Source organism: Mustela erminea, chromosome 1 (assembly GCF_009829155.1).
Source record: "Mustela erminea isolate mMusErm1 chromosome 1, mMusErm1.Pri, whole genome shotgun sequence".
Taxonomy (NCBI): Eukaryota; Metazoa; Chordata; class Mammalia; order Carnivora; family Mustelidae; genus Mustela; species Mustela erminea.
The window spans coordinates 62800153-62821207 of record NC_045614.1 but is presented as its reverse complement, the minus strand read 5'-3'; the positions used below and the strand labels follow the sequence as shown (position 1 = coordinate 62821207).

The 21055-nt window shown below is 49.3% G+C and overlaps 1 protein-coding gene across 4 annotated transcripts; it reads left to right on the top strand.

The window, feature by feature from the left end:
- Positions 1-520: 520 nt before the first annotated feature.
- On the top strand, positions 521-10221 carry SLC22A13 (solute carrier family 22 member 13). 4 transcript variants are annotated; one of them, XM_032352844.1, is made up of 11 exons: positions 521-980; positions 1275-1535; positions 6259-6362; positions 6558-6712; positions 6934-7102; positions 7300-7420; positions 7507-7601; positions 7799-8013; positions 8210-8318; positions 8855-9070; positions 9273-10221. In XM_032352844.1, the coding sequence occupies exons 2-11, from the start codon at positions 1281-1283 to the stop codon at positions 9364-9366; spliced, it is 1533 nt and encodes a 510-aa protein (XP_032208735.1). In that variant the 5' UTR covers positions 521-980; positions 1275-1280; the 3' UTR covers positions 9367-10221. The 4 variants fall into 4 exon arrangements, with proteins under 4 accessions (XP_032208735.1, XP_032208661.1, XP_032208814.1 ...); XM_032352770.1 differs by lacking the exon at positions 521-980 and having other exon boundaries at positions 993-1535; XM_032352923.1 differs by lacking the exons at positions 521-980; positions 8855-9070 and having other exon boundaries at positions 993-1535.
- Positions 10222-21055: the final 10834 nt, after the last annotated feature.

Below are 21055 nucleotides of genomic sequence, written 5' to 3'. Positions count from 1 at the left end.
AAAAGTGGGGGCTTTTTACTCTTTGGGAGATGCCTCCTGTCAGAAGTCCTGGTTATTCTCCATTCCTATAAGAATCCTGACCTACCAGCCACAATGTGCCCCATCCCGACCTTGACTCCAGCAAGGGCTTCCACAGCTGAGGCTGTGATCAAGGGAGACTTTGGCCTGTGTACCTCTGTTATCACTGAGATTATCTGTTGTGAATAAAGCTTTCCTGTGGCCAGCCGCCCACTTGTGCCTTATCTTGGTCATGTGTTGATTGTTTCTTCCTCAATTAGAGTAGAGCTCAGAATGCATCTCTTGGCTCTTTGGTAATTCCTGCGTGCTCTTGGATTATCTTCTGTACTGAGAAGGGAAGGCATTTGTGCCCTTGGTGGGTCTCTTGGCCTTCTTTTTTTTTTTTTTTTTCTTTAAAGATTTTATTTATTTGACAGAGAGCACAAGCAGGGGGGGGAGTAGCAAGGGTAGAGGGAGAAGCAGGTTTCCTGATCATCAGGGAGCCTGATGTGGGACTCGATCCCAGGACCCTGGGATCATGATCTGAGACGAAGGCAGACACTTAACCAACTGAGCCACCCAGGCACACCTGTCTCTTGGCCTCCTTGCTGCCCTACCACATGTCAGAGACCCCTAGGAGAAAGATAAGATCAGCAGCGTCAAGAGGCCAGATTGGGCTGCTGACCTTAGTATGCAAACTGGGTCCTTACTACTCTCCTGACTTACCCCCAATGTCTATTGTGTGCTGGTCCCTAGAAGGGACTTCTGTGTCCCTCTGAGTGCTGGAGCTACCCTCAGTATTTGGGGTCTATCATAATGAGAGGGATTTGAGCCAGGAATGACTTGTTGAGGGTGTTGCAATTGGAGGGGGCTGCTTGTGTACTGGCTAGAGCTCATTCCTGTGCTGGGCCCAAGAAGGTCCTCTTGTGAGGCTTGTGTTCATCATCCTGTCCATAAATCATCCTCGGATTCTGCAAGCCAGAGTGGGTGAGTTTTTCATCAAACTCTATCCTTCCCAGGCCACAGCCAGGGAGTTGAAGTGTGACAGGTCAGGCCAGGCAAGGCTGGATTAAATATTAACAGTCATCACTGCTTAGAGGAACAAGTGCCCCAAAGCCAGGCTGCAGAGCTGTTTGGTGGCCCCAGGCTGACCGGTAGACATGGCTCAGTTTGCCCAGGTCCTGGCTGAAATAGGTGACTTTGGACACTTCCAGATACAGCTGATGATACTGCTGAGTATCCCCAACTTCCTGTCTGCTTTCTACATGTTCGGCCAGGTCTTCATGTTCCAGGATGAGGCCCACCACTGCTCAGTGGCCTGGGTGAAGAACCACACTTTGAACCTAAGTACCACGGAGCAGCTGACACTGAGCGTGCCTCTGGATGCTGCAGGCAAGCCGGAGCCCTGCCTCATGTTCCGGCCGCCCCCTGACGGTGCCACCCTGGAGGAGATCCTCAGCCACCGCTTCAATGAGACACAGCCTTGCGATGCAGGCTGGGTATATCCTGAGGACAGGCCTCTGTCCCTAAAGAATGAGGTAGGGCTGCCCTTCTGCGCGTCTGCCTGTTTGGGGTTGGTCAGCAGCTCTGTCCGGCCCTCTGCCCTCAGCAGCTGGTGCTGCTGCTTCTCTGTGTGCCCTTCAGCACTCAAACCTGAACGATGGACCATTGGGGTGCCTTTTTTTTTTCTTTTTGCCCCTCATCCTGCTTTTCTCTTTGTCCTCCAACTATTGGCCCCTTCATCTCTCTGTCCATGCTCTCTGTCTGGTCTGTCTGCCCATCTGTCCATGCATCTCTCCCTATCTTTTTGTTTGTCCCTTTGCCTATGTACCCAGCTTGCCTTCCTTCCTTCCCTCCTGCTTTCCTGTCTTTGTTTCTTTCTCTCCCTCCAGGGTTCCCATCTATCTGTCCATTGGCCTTGGTCATTCAGTCAGTCCCTGAGCTCTGCTGTTTACCTAGCTTCCTGCTTGCCTACCCTCCTGCTTGCCTGCTGTGGGGCCCCTGCCTTCCAGCTGCTCTCTCCAGAGCTATGCCTGCCTGCCCTCTGAGGACCCTCATGACTCTAGGACTCGTCCTGCAGGTGACAACTCTTGCTCTGCTGACCTTATTTTCTTAGGAAGGATCCAGGCAGGTCAACAGGTTCCCATTTCAGCCATCTGAGCAAGAAGGGCTCTCTGGAAGCATCCATGCCCACTTTGCTGCTTCCCAAGAAGCAGGGACTGAGGCACAGAGGAGAGAGATGACTTGGTCAGGGCAACCCAATGAGCCGATTGTGGAGGTGGGGCTCCCCGTCAAGTCCTTGCAGGCACAGGAAAGAGCACAGATGGTCCAGAATCCTGAGGTATGGGCGTTGTTGGGAAGGTCTGGACAACTTACCTTGATGGTGGCAGATACTGAGCCTTTGTGGAGAGGGGACTTGAGTCCAGAGATTAAACATTCACTGCTCCCCCTGTGAGTAAAAAAGTATTTTACTTTTTAGAGGCTTTCAGAGGATTTTGTTTTAACCAAAGGCATTCACATTTTTTAAAAAATTTTTTAAAAGTAATCTCTGCACCCAGTATGGGGCTCGCGCTCACAACCCTGAGATCAAGAGTTGCGCGCTCTACCAAGTGAGCCAGACAGGTGCCCCAGGCATTCAGTTTTCAAAGTGTGACCATAAACCTGCCCCCCTGAACCCTTGCAGGCTGAGGATAGTTCCTCCCTGTCTTCCTCCTGACCTTCCACTTCATTCTGCCCCACAGGGGTATAGGCAGCCTAGGAGCTCTCCCAGCAGAGCCCAGCTGGTCCTCATTGCCCTCTCCATGTCCCCAGCATCACCATCATGATAGGGTCAGCCTCCCCAGGCCCTCAGATGCCACGGGTGCCTACTTCCACACGTGCTCAAACTCTCCCTACCTGCCCAAAAACCATCCTAAAAGCCCAGGCAAGCAAGCAGACTGCTTGGAGCCAACTCTAGCCCTGTTCATACTGTCTGTGCTGGATTGTTGGCGTGATTTTATTCAGTCAAAGCTCCCTGAATATTTACTGTACGGGGACCAGTCAGAGGAGGGAGGCACCTTGCTCTCCTTCTCTGAGGATTTGAGGCTCCCCCTTTTCTTTAATCATCAACCTAGCCTGTGCTAGCACTGGGGTTGGGCCTTGGACCTCTTGTCCTTCCCTATCATGTTTCTCCTGCTCTGGCCCTCCCAAGGACTTCGAGTCTCAGGAGAATGTCCACCTTTGGTCCTTTGCGCCCTGCACCAAATGATAACTCCAGCTTCTCTTCGAGAGCTTCATGGCTGTGAGCTCTTCTACCTCTGTTGCCCATCTCGGGGGAGGGGCTCTGCCACACCAACTCAGGGGGCTCTCTCTGAGCTGACATCTCAACTTTCCTTATTACAGCAGCTGCATAATCAAATTGAATTTCAGACAGGTCTAATTTGAGAAGAAAAGAGCAAGTTGCCTCATAGGCTGTGTGCTCTTTTATACAGAGTATATTTCTCCTTCTCAGTCTACCTCCCAACATTTCCTAGGGGTCCATCCGTGGTAAAAGATAGCAGGACTCCCAGTCCTGTTGACATGAGTCTCTAAACACGGAGGGAAACAGGTTTGGAGTGACTAACCACAGTGTGACCTGTCCTGGGACGGGAGAAGGGACAAGAATGGTAGGGAAGGAGAAGCCGAGAGAATGGCCATACCCGGGACTGGAGGCGTGAAAATGCTTGGTATGTTTGAGGAATGCTGATGTGCAAAGAGGTGGGGAAGTGGGCAAGAGCTGGCCCTTAAACTGTCTTCAATACAGAGCTGAGGAATTTGGGCCTTCTCCTAGAGACCAAAGGGAGCCACTAAAGCTTTTGGAACAGGGGCGGGAGATGTGACAGGTGTGTACCAAGAACGGGGGCTGGTGTCTGTGTGCCTCTGTGACAGGCCCCAGGGAGAACCATTCACTGTGGGTGTTAGGGCTGGGGAGGTTAAAGGCTGGCGTTCCAAGGTGGGGAGCCCTCTTGTCTCTGTTCCCTCTGAACGCGATCCGCCACTTCTTGGCCCCTCTCCAAGCCTTGGTCTCTGTGGCTGCACAGTGGGAATGATAAGCCTTTATGTGGTTAGAATGAGGGTTTAATGAAATAGCAAGTCTATACACTATACGGAGGTAGTGAACGGTGGCCACTGAGTAGGGGCACCGGCCCTGGGAAACTCCTTTAGATTGGCACCCATGCCTTCAGTCTGAAATGTCTGTCCCCAGCTGTGACTTTCCTGAGCACGGTGGCCAGGGCACCCTCTGCTGAGCTAACATTTACTGAAGGCTTCCTGGGTGACAGTCCCTGTGGTAATAATCATGTTACGCATTCCCCAATAATCCTATTGTTTGCTATAAGTTATAAATCCTATAAGTTGCTCAGTTCAGACTCCAGAGGCATCTTATTTTAAAGAGTGTCTAACCACAAAGGCAACCTGTGCTTGCTAAATAAAAACCAGACAAGCCGGAGCGCGGGGGAGTGAGTTCCAGTCCCCTGTCCCGCCTCATTTCCTCCCAGGTGCAATCAGTGAATCATTCCACATATATTGAAAATTAACAGTTGTTTTTGAGAAGAGAATAGGAGCACAATGGTGTCTCCTGGGCTGATTAATTTCTTGCCAAAAGTTATTTTGACTGATGACGATTGGCTAGTTGGCTAGCTGTAGGTATTTGTTCATTTACTGATTCATTCGGTAAAAATTCTTTTAGCTTTCATGCTGTTTCCGTCCATGTCTGGGGCAAAAGGGGTATCTGAACTCCATTGCCATCCAGCAGTGGACGGAGGATGATGAGCGTAACCTCTCCTCCATCAGGGCAGTGTGCCAGCAAATCAAGGACTGTCGTGAGAATTAGGTAACACATGGGAAGCATTTAGGAGACTACCCAACACAGAGGGAGCCCTCCAAAGAAACGAGTCATGGAGAAGCTGTCTCCACGGGCTGCGGAGGAAAGCTCACGTGTCTAACCTGCAGACATTCCCACGCCAGGAGCCCAGAAGTCCCTGAGGGGCCCAGAGACCAGTGGGGGTGGGGGTCAGTCACACGTGCCTCCCGACGCGCACCTGCAGCAGACGCGTGCGGACTTACGCAGCCATGCTTTCTCCACTCAGTTCCTCAGATCATCTGTCGGGTTCTCTCTGAGTTGGCAGAGAGTCTCCGTGTGTGCACGCGAGTGAATCCCCACACACATGAGGGTTTCCTCCCCATATTCCTCCGTCCTAATCTCCTCCAAGTGGCGCGTGAGGGCTCCATGGGATTCTCACTGCCTGTGAATGATTAGAGTTTCATGGAGATTTCGCAGCCAGATGAGAAAATTTGAAGGGGCCCAAGTAGGTCACAGGGGTGTCCTGGCTGTGGGAAAGAGGCCCGGTTGGTCAGGAAGCAGCAATGAGTCCAGTGTCAGAGGTTCCAAATTTTGTATCCTTAGTGTGTCAGTAATTCTCCATGGCATCTCCAAGCCAAAAGAAAAACCTAACGGTTTTATGTGTTAACTAGTTAGGTCCAAACAACTTAATAATTAAGTTCTAAGAACTTAGTAGCTGTTTTAAGAAATAATGTGCATTCAGGGCTCCTGGGTGGTTCATTAAGCATCTAATTTTGGCTAAGGGCATGATCTCAGGTTCCTGGGGTCAAGCCCCTTGTCCTCTGGTTCCTTGCTAGGCAGGGAGCCTGCTTCTCCCTCTCCCGCTCCCCACCTCCACTTGTGCTCTCATGCTCCCCCTCCCCTTGCCTTCCCCCCTCTTCCTTGCAAAAAATTACAATACAGTCTTTAAAAAATAAATACAGTCTTTAAAAAATAAAAAAATAATACATGCAAACTGAAAGAAAATATTTTTCATTTTTAAACAAATAGTCACCTATTAATAGGATCTATGTACCTACTGGTTGCTGCACAGTGTCTCCGTCCTTGAACATTTTCTCTCCACATGATGCTTGCTTTTTTTCCCCAAAACAACTGCCAAAAATACAGTGTCACATCGATATGATGTTACTGAAAGGAGTGTAGCATGATCTCCTGTTGCAACAGAACTGTTCTTAATTGGCAGTTCTTGTAATACCAGACAGATGTTAAATATTCCTATATTTCCCTTTAAAATGTTAAATATTGTTCTGTACCCCTTGAATTTATTCTGGTGTCCTGAAGTGACTGCACACAGTTTGGGAACCATGGGCATCTGCCCCGAGAGGTTTGTAAGTGGGTGGGCTAGATGACAAAGGACTTGCTGTCAGCTGCTCCTTGTTCACATCCGCCTGTGTCTGCCTCAGTTCAACCTGGTTTGTGATCAGAAGTACCTGAAGGAGACCTCACAGTCGGTGTACATGGCGGGGCTCCTCGTTGGGGCTCTCATCTTTGGGCCTCTCTGTGACTGGTAAGAACCGTGACCAGCTCCCCCCTGACCTAGCATTCTCCTGTGTTCCTGGCACGGTTTCCCTCCACGCCCTTCCCTGGTGTCCAGGGCAGGACAGTGTGTCCTTCCCTGGATAGAGAGCCCAGGGCAGGGCTGGGTCTCCCTTCCTTCCCCTCCGAGAGATTCCCTCACAGACCTACCTCTTTGTTACTCCAGGATCGGCCGCAAGGCCACTATCCTAGTGCAGCTGCTACTCTTTGCCATCATCGGCCTGACCACAGCCTTCATGCCCAGCTTTGAGCTCTATATGGTCCTGCGTTTTGCCGTGGCTACTGCTGTCGCTGGGTACACCTTCAGCAACGTGTCCCTGCGTGAGTGTCTGGGTCCTGAAGCCCTGAGCCGTGAGGTGAGGCCTTGGGGTCTGAGCGGTCCACGGGCGCAGACTGCCTATGGGAGCCTTGTCGGGAGCCCAGGCCACAGGTGGCCACACGCAAAGGGGTCTGAGGTCCACATGGACGGAGCAGCATCTGGGGAGCGCCAGGGAGGGACAGTGCCAGGGGCTGGCCTGGCCTCAACCTCTCTGTTTGCACAGTTACAGAGTGGGTGGGGCCCTCGAGGAGGACGCAGGCCGTGGTCCTGGCCCAGTGCGCCTTCTCCGTGGGGCAGATGGTGCTGGCAGGACTCGCCTATGGCATCCGAAACTGGAGGCTTTTCCAGATAGCGGGCACTGCACCTGTCTTGCTGCTCTTCTTCTACTTCTGGTGAGGAGGTACTTCCCAGAAGCAAGCCACCCCCCTGGGCCTAGTCTTGCGGAAGTGTGGTTGGAGCGTAATACTGACATTCGCCTCACAGAACACTCCGACAGCAAGGGGTGTGGGCTTCGGTGTGCACTGGAGCAGCTGGGACAGCCCCTGGGGCAGCGGGGGGCTCCAAGGTCACAGCCATTCCCGACCTGCAGGGCTCTGCCAGAGTCAGCACGGTGGCTTCTGACCCGAGGAAGGGTAGAGGAGGCTAAACAAGTGATCCAGAAGGCAGCCTCAGTCAACAAGCGGAAACTCTCCCCAGAGCTCCTGAGTCAGGTACTTGGTACAGACTGAGCCCAGCTCTTGAGCCTGGCCCGCACAGACCTTTCTACCTGGCCCCTCACTGTGCATCTTCCTACCAGCTTGTCCCAGAGAAGATAGGCCCCTCAGGGAATGCCCTGGATCTGTTCAGACACCCGCAGCTCCGGAAGGTGACCCTGATCCTCTTCTGTGTCTGGTGAGTACAGTAGGGCCCAGGCCCCTCCCTGAGGCCATGCATCTGCTGCGGCTGCATACGGCTGCATACGTGGCTGGGGGATGGTGACTGTCAGGGACAGGCTGTGTGGTGTTATGGGTTTCTCCCGCTCTGACTCCCTCTTCAGCAGGCTCCCCCTGAGAGTGACGATGTCACAGGGATGCCTGGACACTTTGTAGGTTTGTGGACAGCCTGGGGTACTTCGGCCTGAGCCTCCAGGTCGGTGACTTTGGCCTGGACATCTACCTGACGCAGCTAGTCTTCGGAACCGTTGAGGTGCCCGCTCGCTACTGCAGCATCTTCATGATGCAGCAGTTGGGCCGCAAGTGGAGCCAGATGTTGACTCTGGTTCTGGGCGGCCTCATGTGCATCGCCATCGTCTTTGTCCCAGCAGGTACCAGGGCTGGCTCTCCCACGCCCTGGCCCCTCACCCCCCAACCCCCGCTTCCAGAAGCCTGTCACTTCCCTTCTAAGAGTGAAGGCTCCCCTGGGGGCCAGGTGCAGAAGGGAGTTTGGGAGGGCAGGGTAGGGGTGGGGCCCAGGGCATGGGGCCATCTCCCTGCACGCGGCTGACCAGCATCCCTCATTAGATCTGCCAGTGGTGGTCACTGTGCTGGCTGTGGTGGGCAAGTTTGCCACGGCCTCCGGCTTTACCATCTCCTACGTGTACTCTGCTGAGCTCTTCCCCACCGTCATCCGGTAAGGGCTCCTGCCCCGATGCCCTGACTTTGGCCATCCCTCTCTGCCCTCACCACTGTTCCACAGAGAGCTTATGAGGCTGGCTCAGGGGCAGCAGTGCTGGTGAGGCCCAGGGCCACTGTCAATCTAGTCCCTGTGTTATCCTAGGCAGTGGAAGACAGATACAGAAGTAGGCTATGCCCTGGCCTCGTCAAGACGGGGATATGGAGGAAGTTTAAGAATGAATGGCTGAGAAACAGGAACACTCAGGTGGGGGTTGGGGGGTCAGGCAGGAGGTCCAGTCTTTGGTCTGATATTTGGTGGTGAGCAAGAGGGCAGCAAATGGACATGCCTAGAGGTGGGAGAAGCGTGGTATCCGGCTGGACTACCAGCAGTTAGTATACGGAAGCAGAGAGCAGAGGCTGGCTGGGCTGGGTGAGCCTAGGGAGTCTGTGGGGCCATAATGAGGGTCTGGGCTCTCTCAAGGTGGAGCTGGGGTAGAGCTGTGGCCTGGAGTTGGGACTGGGTCTGCTCAGCTTGTACTGGCCTTCCCCCAGGCAGACGGGCATGGGGCTGTTGGGCATCTTCTCGAGGATTGGGGGTATCCTCACCCCTCTTGTGATCCTGCTGGGCGAGTACCAGGCAGCCCTCCCTATGCTCATCTATGGCAGCCTCCCCATCGGGGCAGGCTTACTCTGTGCCCTGCTGCCAGAGACACGTGACCAGCCCCTGAAGGACACCATCAAGGACCTGGAGCAGGGCCCCCAGCCACGGTGAGCTGCTTGTTTCTCTGAAGCCCAGACGTCTACCTCACCATGTGTCCACTGTTGCCTAGAGGCCAATATGGGGCCCTCAGGAGCCACAGACATCTGACTGACTTTGGGCCAGATCCTCGTCCTCTGGGGAGAGGTGGTGAGGGATACTGCCATGTGACTAATTCTTGGCCAGTCAGTGATGGCCCCCTGTTCCCTCCAGGCCTCCAGAGTCAGCACCTTCAGAAAAGGAGACAAAGGCCTTGGGAAGAACATCCAATCCAGGGGCAACTTTTGTGAGCAGTACATACCTCTAATTGTGTCTCTGGAGCTGGAGCAGCAGCAGCAGGGAGCTGCCCGAACACCCCCTGGAAAAGGCTGGCACCTGCCCACAAGTCCCAACTCACAGATGGAGGCAGCACACCCTGGCCTGGTCCCCATGCTGGCTGCTGGCTGCCTGGTCCTGAAGCACATGGACCTCTTCTCGGCGCTTCTCATCAACTTTCTCACCCCAGCACACTCCCAAACCCTGTTCGTGGTAGGACCTCAGGTGTATCTTGGATTTCACTTGTTCTCTGATAGTCTTGTGGGAGTATGGCTCCTCTGGTCCCCTCAGTCTGGGGTTAAGCTCAGAACAGAGCAGATGCTTATAGCCTTTCCAAGGATGTAGGAGGAAATTGTGAAGCTGTGGCCTCCATCCAGGCTGGTGGGAGAAAAGGCTATAGAAGAGAAGAAGGTTGTAGTTTCTTCTCATGGCTGGGCCAGGTCCTGATTGCTTGGGTGGGGCTGATGAGATAATAAAAGGCAAGTAGAGGGCAAAAAACAAATGCATCTCCCTCCCCCCAAGATAAGAGTGGGGTACCTGGGACATTTCTTAGACACTCGGGACTGCCCAAAGACAAAGGAAGGAAAAAGTAAATGGTCACTTGGTGAAGATCACAGATTTTACAAGAAAAGCATAATCTTAAGAATAGTCAGACCTTCAGAAATGCATAAGCTCAATTTCCTGGAGTCCTAACATCACCTCTGTCCCCCCATATAAGATTTAAAAAAACCAAAAAAGACCTATAGAATCAATCATTCCTCACACTTAGATTACAGCCCTTCCTGCTCGAGGGGTCCTGTTGCCATGCTTTAATAAAATCTCCTTTTTATTTTTTTATTTTTATTTTTATTTTATTTTGCACTGAAAAAGTTTCAAGAATTCTTTCTTGACCATTCACTCTCAGATTCAAACTCCAAATTATATCATCTTGGTGTCCAGTGTGGGGCTCAAATCTTTGCATCTGGAATTTGAGCCTCGGTGCAAACTTGGTGAATACTTATTCTTCCCTCCCTTTCATTTCAGGATCTTTTCAGGAGTATAGTCTTGTTGGAACACTTTCATGTCCATTGCTCAAGCTATAGCACTCTAGCCCATGACTATTCTATGGGGAGGAGAAAGATTGCCTTTTGGCTTGAAGTTTGCACCCTGGCCAGAATTATAATAAGACCCAGAAACTTGTTGCCCTTTCTTCATTTCTGTCCTTATACAAGGTTGTCTTTCTTGGGCATGGGACAGCCACCTCAGTCACTAGGATGGCTGCCAACTGTAAGATTCCTATGTGAGGTTTCCTCCTCACTGGTCTAATGTGATCCCTTTCACATCTCTGGTCTGGCTGCTTTTGGTGGTGAGACATTTGCTCAGAGCTGGCCAAAACCAGTACCTGATTGGATTAAAACTCAACTTGGCACCATTTCCTAGAGAAGCCAGCTGTAAGGACCAAACCTGTTGGAATGGTGCTTAGATCATGGTGGATTTCTGGCTTCATTGTTTTGTGCCAGTGTCCCCTACTAACTACTTAAATTACAAAATTGAGTAATTTCCCCCTTATAAAACATTTTTAAGTGTTTTCCATGAGCTAAAAATGGTGGGTTCTTCATGTCATGGCATTTCAGTCCATTCCAGCAACCATTTATAGCGTAGGATGCAATGGGGAAGCAAGGGGACACCAGCATCCCTCCTACAAGGCAAGGCACTTTTCCTAGTGACTACTTAGGACACTGCTGGTCACTTTGACACCAGGAACCTCTGGCATTTCATGTGTGGGACACCACCTGGGAGATAGGGGGGAATTTTTTATAATGGACCTTCTTTACTTTTCTAGGAATATGGTATCATCTTTAGTCCCCAAGGATTCTCTTCTGAGATACCTTTTAATCTACTGGAGTCAATTGGGATTACAAGATTTAAGAAAGAGAAAATTGACATTCTCTAACTTTGAGTGACTTAGTACACTCTAGGAGATGAGGGAAAATGGCCCATTAATGGGACATCTATCTATCAGTTAGATCTCTTCTGCAGAAAACAGAGCAAATGGACTGAGGTACCCCATGCCCATGCCTTCATGGTCCCGAATCAGGATCTGGACCTAAGAGCCTCTTACAGAATGTGTCTAACCACCAATCACTTTCATTAGCCTCCCTTGGGACATAGTTGATGATGATTGTCTAAGTAGGCCCATTCCTCCTAATAAACTTGGGTTGTTGGAAGAGTCACTGACCAATCCAAACAAAGAAAACACCAGCTCTGTTACCACCCTTCCTCCTTATAAACCTCAAGACCCATCTGCTCTCAGCCCAGCTGAACTTACCCTATCTTCCAGGACTTCAACTAAAATCTGGATTGCATCTTTTTAGGGAGGTTGCTAATGGAGAAATGGGTACAATTAGAGTCCATGTCCCATTCTCCATGGCAGACCTGACACAGAAAAAACAACAATTAGGACGATATTCTGAAAACCCTTCTCAATGTATTGAGGGCTCCCAACAATTGTCTATTATGTTTAATTTGACCTGGCAGGATATAGCCATCATATTAACTCACTGTTGCAACCCTGAGGAAAAGAACCATATCTGGGCAGGGGCTCGAGAATTTGCCAATAAACTAGTAGCCAGAGATAGAGATCATTATCCAGTAGGAGGCACTGAGGTTCCCAATCTTGAATCTCACTGGAATTACCAAGAAGAAAGCAAAGTGAAGGAGCAGACCATATGGTCACCTGTTTAATAGAAGGAATGAAGAAAGGATTCTCTAAACAAGTAAACTTTGATAAACTTCTGGAAGTTACTCAAGGACCCGATGAAAATCCAGCTCTGTTTGAGGGTCATATGATGGAAGCCATCCATAAATATACAAATCAGGACCCAATCTCACTGTGGAAACAACTATACTAACCATTTTATAAGTCAGTCAGCACCTGACATCAGCCAAAAAGTGATTAAAATGGCTAGAGGTCCTCAAACCCCCACGAAGTGAGTATAGCTACTGGAGTCTTTAGTAATAGAGATAAGGGCTTACAGCAGGAAAAGGACCAGAGAGCTCAATTGCAGGGTAAAATACAGGCTCAAATACTGGCTGGTTCTCTTGTGGATTCACCACACCACGAGACCCACCAGGCACCAGAGAAAAAGTCAGTATCAGACACAGGACAAGGTAAGACCCTGCGCTACAAGTGCGGCCAAATCAGATATTGGAGCAAAGAATGTCCAAACAAAGGCTCTCCACTGGGGCCATATCCTGTCCATAAGAAAAAAGGACCTTGGAAAAGAGACCGTCCTCCTCTCCAGAGAGAGAGAAAGACAGGAACCCACTTCCCCACCCAAGAGCAGGCACCGGAGAATCTGGCATGATGGGCCCTGAGACTGGTCCAGCTCCCTTGACTTCAAGCTGACTGTGCCCCAGCTTTCCCTGATGTGGAAAGTAAGGTTTATCAATTTCCTTATTGACACATGAGCCACTTACTCTGTCCTCATTCAGCACTCTGGCCCTACTTGTCTTTCTAACCACAAAATTGTTGGCAGAGAAGGGGAAACCAAAATGTGCCACCAGACAATGATTTTAACCTGTAAATATAGAAGTCAATTGATCACTCATGTTTGTCTAGTCCTTCTGTCTTGTCCCACTCCATTACTTGGACGAGACTTAATGTATAAACTAGGAAGTTTAAAGAAGAGGGTGGCTTGTTCCCTTTAATACCCGGAGAAGTAAAACCTTACCCTGATAGCCCTTCTAATATCTGGGAGGAAGTAAATCCCCAGGTCTGGGATTATGATGTCCTGGGATGGGCTGAAGCGACCTTAAAGGACCCAACCACTACTACACCTCATAAAAAACTATAACCTAGGGGCGCCTGGGTGGCTCAGTTGTTGAGCGTCTGCCTTCGGCTCAGGTCATGATCCCAGGGTCCTGGGATCGAGTCCCATATCGGGTTCCTTGCTCAGCAGAAAGGCTGCTTCTCCCGCTCCCATTCCTCCTATTTGTGTTCCCTCTCTCGCTGTGTCCTTTCTCAAATAAATAAATAAAATATTAAAAACAAAACAAAACTAAAAGCTATACCTTTTAGAACCTGAGGCAAAGGCTGGGTTGCAACCACTTAATGAGAAGTTTCTTAAATGTGATATTTTAAAGCCTTGTCAATCTCCTTACAGTGCTCCAGTTCTACCAGTAAAAAAAGCCAAATGGGGGAATTCATCGAATCGTACAAGATTTAAGAGCTATAAATAAAGTTGTTGTGCCTGCTCATCCCATAGTGCCAAATTCATACGCTTTTCTCACCCAGGTCCCTGGTGACGCCAAGTAGTTTACAGCACTTGACTAAAAGATGCCTTCTTTCACATTCCTCCAAGTAAGAGAAGGCGGCCACTATTTGCCTTTAAATGGGCCTCACCTTCAAGCCCTTGAACTGCTCAGTGAACTTGGACAGTCTTGCTGCAAGGAGATAGAGGCAGGCCTCCCTTGTTCTGGGCTGCGCTTAACAAAGACCTCCATGGTATTTCCCTGTCTCAAGGGACTGCAGTTTAATATGTGGTAGATACCATTTTAAGATTTATTTATTTATTTGACAGACAGAGATCACAAGTAGGCAGAGAGGCAGGCAGAGAGAGAGGGAGAAGCAGGCTCCCTGCTGGGCAGAAAGCCCAATGTGGGGCTCAATCCCAGGACCCTGGGATCATGACCGGAGCCAAAGGCAGAGGCTTTAACCCACTGAGCCACCCAGGTGCCCCAATATGGTGATATTCTTAGCCCCACAAAAGAAATGTCTGATGGTAGTTCTATAACTTAATTTCCTGGCAGAGGGTATTTTGTATCCCTCCCAAAAAGGTACAAATACCTAAACAGAAAGTACAATAATTGGGACATGAGCTGACACCAGGTCACCATACTTTGTCTACTGACAGGAAAAAGGCTCTATTAGATCTTGGACCCCCAGGTACCGAAAAACTACTCTGTCCTCTCCAGGAGCTGCCTGTGGGTTCCTGGATTTGGCTCTTAGCCGGACCATTGTATGACTCAATTAGAGGCCCCGATGAAGAGCCTTGACTCTACACTAAAGCCCAGCAGACAGCCTTTCAAGCATTAAAAGCAAAGATTTTGTCAGCCCCAGCTTTGGTGTCACCAAATTTAGAAACACCTCTCGCTTTATACGTAGCAGAAAAACAGGGACATGCTTTGGGACTTCTTAGGCTAGAATTCGGAAATGAAACAACACCGGTGGGCTATTTATCAGAGCACTTGACAATGGAGCACAAGGGAGGCCAGATTGTCTGCCGGCAGTGGCTGCTCGGCCCTCTTGGTAGAAGCAGCTTCAGGACTTACTCGGGGGGCAGTCCTTGACAGGGATGATTCCACACCAGGTCCAAAGTGTCCCAGAGACCGAAGGCCACCAATGGGTTACAGGCGGCTGACTTACCAAATACCAGGCTATGCTTTGAGGCAGACCTGAAGTAATACTTTAAAACCTGTCAAACTTTAAACCCAGCTACCCCAAGGCCTGCACTTGACCACTGTACTTCGTGCCAGAACACGACCGCCCAGAGATGATCGATTTTGTTCATTCCAGCAGATCAGATTTCAAAGATTCCTCTATTGACAATACAGATGACGATGGGTTTACTCATGGCAATAGCTTCAGGGAGGAGGGAGAGAGAAACGCTATAGTTTAACCAAGAGCGCCGAGGCAAAAGCCCTCCAATAAATACTTCCGCTCAAAAGGCTGAATTAATAGCACCTACCAGTGCCCTTCAATTGACAAAAGGCCTCAAAATTATTATGTTTATAGACTCCAAATAAGTTTTCCTGGTGCTGGGCACTCATGGGGCAATTTGGAAGGAAAGGGGATTATTATCAAGCCATAATTCCCCAACCAAATATGGGCCTGAAATTTTTTTTTTTTTTAAGATTTTATTTATTTTTTTTGTCAGAATGAGTGCACAAGCAGGAGAAGCTGCCGGCAAAAGGAGAAGCAGGCTCCCTGCTGAGCAAGGGGCCCAAGGCGGGGCTCGATCTCAAGAGCCCAAGATCTTGACCTGAGCTGAAGGCAGATGTTTAACTGACTAAGCCAGCCAGCGGGCTGGGCTTGAAATTCTTACTCTTCTTGAGGCTGTACACTTACCTAAGGAGGTAACTGTGATTCACCTCAGAGGACATCAAAAGAATATGACCTTAGAATCTAAAGGAAACACTTTGACAGACTGTATAACCAAGCAGACAGCACAAAATAAACAAATGTTAAATCTTGTACAGTCCTAACTCCAATAAAGTACATAACTCCAGTCTATTCAGACCAAGAAACCCACATAGCCCAGGAATCAGGATATTCAAAGAATACATGGGGTTGGCTTATTAATGAGGGAAAAATCTTTATGCCCAGAATAACCAAGGGGATATAATACACGGTTTACACCAGACTAATCATTTGAGCAAAAGTGCTTTAGAACATTCGATTAAAGATATATTTGATGAGTAAATTTAACAACTACAATAGAACAGGTCTGCTGATCCTGTATTGTTTGTGTACAAGTAAATTCAAAAGGCGTAGGGCATCCCCTCCTCCACTTTTGAAACCAGTCCAGAGGCATGGAAGGTATCCAGGAGAGGGCTGACAGCTTGATTTAACACAAATGCCTCCCTGCTAAGGCTATAAATTCCTACTAGCATTTGTTGATACTTTCACTGGCTGGATCGAGGCCTTTCCTTGTAAAACTGAAAGAATCACAGAAATAACAAAAGTTTTGCTGCAAGAAATTATTCCTAGATCTGGCCTTCCATGATCTCTTCAAAGTAACAATGGTCCTTGTTTTACTGTGCAAATAACTCAATACCACAAGTTTTAAAAGTTAAATATTTTCTACAGTCAGCCTGGCATCCACAGTCCTCTGGAAAGGTAGAGAAAGCTAATCACACTTTAAAACAACAGCTTTCGGGTCCCCTGGTGGCTCAGTCAGTTAAGCATCTGCCTTTGGCTGAGATCATGATCCTGGGGTCCTGGGATTAAGCCCCACGTTGGGTTTATTAGGGACTTTGTCTCACTTTTCCTCTGCCTGCTTGTGCTTTCTCTCTGTACCAGATAAATGAATGAATGAATGAATGAATGAATGAATGAAATCTTAAAACAATAGCTATCTACACTTAGTCTAGAGACCCAGGAAAACTGGATTATACTCTTTCCAATAGGACTTCTCAGGATGAAGACTGCTTCAAAACAACCTTTAGGACTTAGCCCTTTTGCGTTATTAGATGGAAAGCCATGTCTTACAGTGGACCTGTTATTAGATGAAGTTTATAATTTTTAAATGATTCATTCGAGGCTGGTTTAATTCCCAAGTTACTTAATGAATATACTGATCACATGGTCCCTAAACCTGATTTAACCGTAACTGAAAGTTCACCCCAGAAGTCTGGGAGACCTGGTTTAATTAAAGATTGGAAGTCAGATACAGCAGGGAACTTAAATCCAAAATGGAGAGGTCCATATCAGGTCATATTATGTATCCCCATCGCAGTGAAGTTAGAGAGGCACTCTTCCTGGGCTCAGACTCTAGAAGAAAGCCTGTGCCTCCTCCACAGGAAACCAGTGAACTAATGTGCTTCTTACTTTTGTGAATGTCCTAAGAACAGCACAAGGAGGTACCATTATTAAGACAGAATGCTGTGTATACACCCCAGGTTATCATAAAAATGTCACAGAACTACCAAAAAACATGAATACTCAAATTAAGGCTCTACAAAATCCTTCCCTCTCTTTTGATGATTGGTTAAACTCCTGGTTCAGGGGAAGACTGTGGTCAACTCTGAAGGCTTTCTTTGTTGAACTTCTCAGTCTTACAGCTGTTTTGATTTTAACATGTTGCCTTTTTCAGTGTTTCTCTGCTTGGTGCCCAGACCCCATCACTACAATCACTTCACGTCAACAGATGGTCCTCACCAGCCACGGATCCTTCTTTACTGTCCACACTGGGCTCAGCTGCCTCCACCTTTTGTAACTCCCCTATGCATTCCCTAACTGATCTGTGTTGACCCACAGGTAGGGACATCTCTACGTGCCTATTCAACAAGAAGAAGATACAGAAGATGAGACCTTACGCCTTCAACACCATTAAATATTTAAGTGTCAAAGTCGTTCAGTGCAGGGGGTAGGGGGATGAGGAGATTAAAAAGGCAAGCTGAGGTCAAAGACACACTGACATTCCACATACCACTCTCCCCTGTGAGATGAGAGTGGGATACATGGGACATTTCTCAGGCACTTGTGACCACCCAAGAACAAAGAAAGGAAAAAGCAAATGGTCAGTCATGAAGGATCATCATGAAAGATCATGGTCAGTCATGAAGGACATCAAACTCCATCAGTTTGTAACTATCTTACTGATTTACAAGAGAAGCACAATCTTGGGGCATCGGAATGGCACAGTTGGTTAGGTGTCCAACTCTTGGTTTTGGCTCAGGTCATGATCTCAAGGTCATGACATGTTCCCTGCATCAGGCTCTGTGCTCAGTGTAGAGTCTGCTTGAGACTCTCTGCCCCGCTCAAATAAATTTAAATTTATTCATTTATTATTTAAATTAATTTACTTTAATAATTTAATAAAACCATAATTTTGATTAAATTGAAATTAATTTAACTTTATTTAAAATTATTTAAATTAAAACTAGTTAAAATTAAATTAAATTATTTAAATCGAGCCCTTTTTCAGTGCTTCTCTGCTTGGTGCCCAGGCTCCATCACTGCAATCCCTTCATGTCGACAGATGGTCCTCACCAGCCATGGATACTTCTTTACTGTACACACTGGAGTCCTGTGCATAGGATAAAAACCCATATGTAATCAGTCACTCCTCACATTTAGAATGCAGCCTTTTCTGCCCACGGGTCCTGTCCCCATGATTTAATAAAATCAGCTTTTTTGCACTGAAAACATCTCAGGAATTATTTCTTGGCACTTCGCTCTCAGACCCAAACTCCAAATTACTCGGGGGCCCCGAAGGACATTTGATACTGCTCAGAGAGGACAGTGTGTGCTCCCAATCAAAGCTTGGGGTTTCCGTTACCCTCAAAGATCCTCCACCCCTTGCCCCATGTTCAGCTCCGTGGTGGGGCAGGAGAGAAGGTTGGTTGATCCTCTCTTTGCCTTCCTCCTCCTGTTCACCCTTTGCTGCCTCTGGCTCCTGTGGGGATGGCTCATACAGGGCCAGGGGAAAGGGCAACTGTCTGGCTACTTGGCTGTCGTGGGCTGTGGTTCCCTCTGGGTTTGTACTGGCTAAGTGCCAGGGAGTGCACGGCGGCGGCCTTCGAAGAGTTCTCTCTTCCACAGGGACATTTTGCAGGATTCCTCAGTGGTGCTCCCAGCACCCCTGCCTGTCCCTGCCTCTGAGCAATGGACTCCCAGCAGACCTCTTGGGCCCCTCCTCAGCTCCCGCCCCCAGCACTGCTCCCCGCACAGTCTGTTCCACTGCGCACACCCCTTTCCTTACCAGACAGCCCTCCTGGCTGGGGTCCGTCAAGCCACAGCCGGTCAGGCTGCCTTCCCTGGCCACTACGGGGCCCACAAGAGCACCATACATCTTGCATCACCACACAGTGGAAAAGTGCTTTCCCAGCCTCACACCCCACTTTGCCCTACCCCCCAGGTGCCCCCAGCTAGTTTCCCAGCAGACCAGGAAGTTCAGCATCCCCTCCTGAGGACGGAAGGGTTCAGGGTTCGTTCAGAACCCCGCTCCCCCTCTCCCACTTACCTTCTCCTGTGGAGACTGGAGGGGTGGTTGGTGCTGCGCTAGTTTCCCCACCTTTGCAAATCTGGCCTCTCTTGAGTACACAGATATTATTACTCACAGATTTGGCTTTGAAGCAATGGGAAGAAGTTTCAGTTAGCTTCCTGTCTGACTTCAGCTTGGGATTCTTGCGGAATCCCGAGCTAAAGTCACCACTGGAGACAGTTGAAAGTCCTTCGTGGCACAGAGTGGCACCCAGGCTAAACCTGCCTGGCTGGGAAAAGCTGCATGGGATTTGTAAAGCAGCCACTTCAAAGCTAGAGGCCGTTTTCTCTAAAATGGGGACACTCACATTCTTTTGAAGCAGCTGAAAAGAGACTTAACATATCCTTCAGGATGCAAGCATCCATGAAAAGTTTCACCTATTGCCTTTGGGCAGGTCTTTGAGGACTCTTTTTTTTTTTTTTTAAGATTTTATTTATTTGACACAGAGAGAGAGAGAGATCACAAGTAGGCAGAGCAGCAGGCAAAGAGAGAGAAGGAAGCAGGCTCCCGGCCGAGCAGAGAGCCCGATGCGGGGCTCGAACCCAGGACCCTGAGACCATGACCTGGGTCTAAGGCAGAGGCTTAGCCCACTGAGCCACCCAGGCACCCCAAGGACTTTTTTTTTTTAGGGATTTTTGGGCTGTTGGGGGAAAGATTTTTCTTTTTTTAAATTTTATTTAGTTGACAGAGAGAACACAAGCAGCACGAGTGGCAGAGGGAGAAGCAGGCTCCTGGCTGAGCAGGGAGCCCAATGTGGGACTTAATCCTAGGACCCCAGGACCCCAGGGCCCTGACCTGAGCCAGAGTCACATGCTTAATTGACTGAGCACTCAGGTGCCCCGGAAAGATTTTTCTCTGAATGTACTAAAAAGTGCCCTGTGGCTCATTCTGTTTACATGGGAAATGTCTGTCTTTTGCCAGTTGCTGACAGAAGGTCAGTAGCTGAGAACCTGAGACCTCAGGCGAGAAGAATCGCAGGCCCCATCCTAACTCTATCCTGAGGAACATGACAGAAAGGGGGCCTGACAGGACGAGGAAGTTTCCAGTACAGACGGGACCATGGTGATTCTCCACAGACTGTGTTGATCAGAGAAAAGCCCAGGGTTGAGGAACACACTAGCAATGGAGCCCTTATGGTTAGCTCCATAAGGGCCCCTTATGGGGGCAAGAGCACGGCTCACCGCCCAAGCCTTGGCGACAGGAGCCTGCTACATAGGCTTCCCATTTTCGAGTGGATGATTTTAGAGGTCCCTTTACACAAATTCTCAAGGACTCTAATCTTGAGTGTGAAAGGTGAAGGGCTCTGTTAGTCTGCCCTCGAGGTCCAAGGAGATAGAAAAGGAGTGCCAACCCTCCACCCTGCCCCACACCCATGGCTCTCAGGGCTGAGTCCTAGAGCATGACCCTGACTTACACACCCTGGGCTTGCCTCACTGACCGACCCACTCACCCAGTCCTCCGCCTTGGGGAACACGCTGGACCCAGAAATGCATGGCATATGGAGCCATTCAACTGACACCCCTGCTCTGGGGCCCCAGGAGAGTGCTGTGGAGGAGGAGAGGACATAGTGGGGTTACGCAAGGCAGCTGACCCAGTGTGCAGGGCCTGGGCAGTCCCCCAGGATGGGCTTCTCGGTGGAGAAGGAAGTGCAGGGCAGATGAAGAGGAGGCAGCAGGTGCAGGAGGGCTCCGGGGGAGGGGCCAAGAACAGGCACGTGCCAGGCTGGAGGGGTTTTGGAGCTTCAGAAGGCACACTCAGGGTCAATTCCGAACTTCGTCCTGAACGCAATAAAAGGCACTGCTTTGTTTTGTTTTTTCTTTAAGGAAGGGAGTGGCCTGAGCTGATCTGTGTTATAAAACTCATGCTATCTCTGAAGAATATGTTGGAAGAGGGCAAAACCAGGAGCAGAGAAACAAGGCAGGGCAACATTAC

Excerpts from the sequence above, each read along its gene's own strand:
- SLC22A13 (XM_032352770.1), top strand. The coding sequence starts at position 1,158 with ATGGCTCAGTTTGCCCAGGTCCTGGCTGAAATAGGTGACTTTGGACAC. Across the intron at positions 1,536-6,258 it reads CTCTGTCCCTAAAGAATGAG|TTCAACCTGGTTTGTGATCA; the intron begins GTAGGGCTGCCC and ends TGTCTGCCTCAG. Across the intron at positions 6,363-6,557 it reads TTTGGGCCTCTCTGTGACTG|GATCGGCCGCAAGGCCACTA; the intron begins GTAAGAACCGTG and ends TTGTTACTCCAG.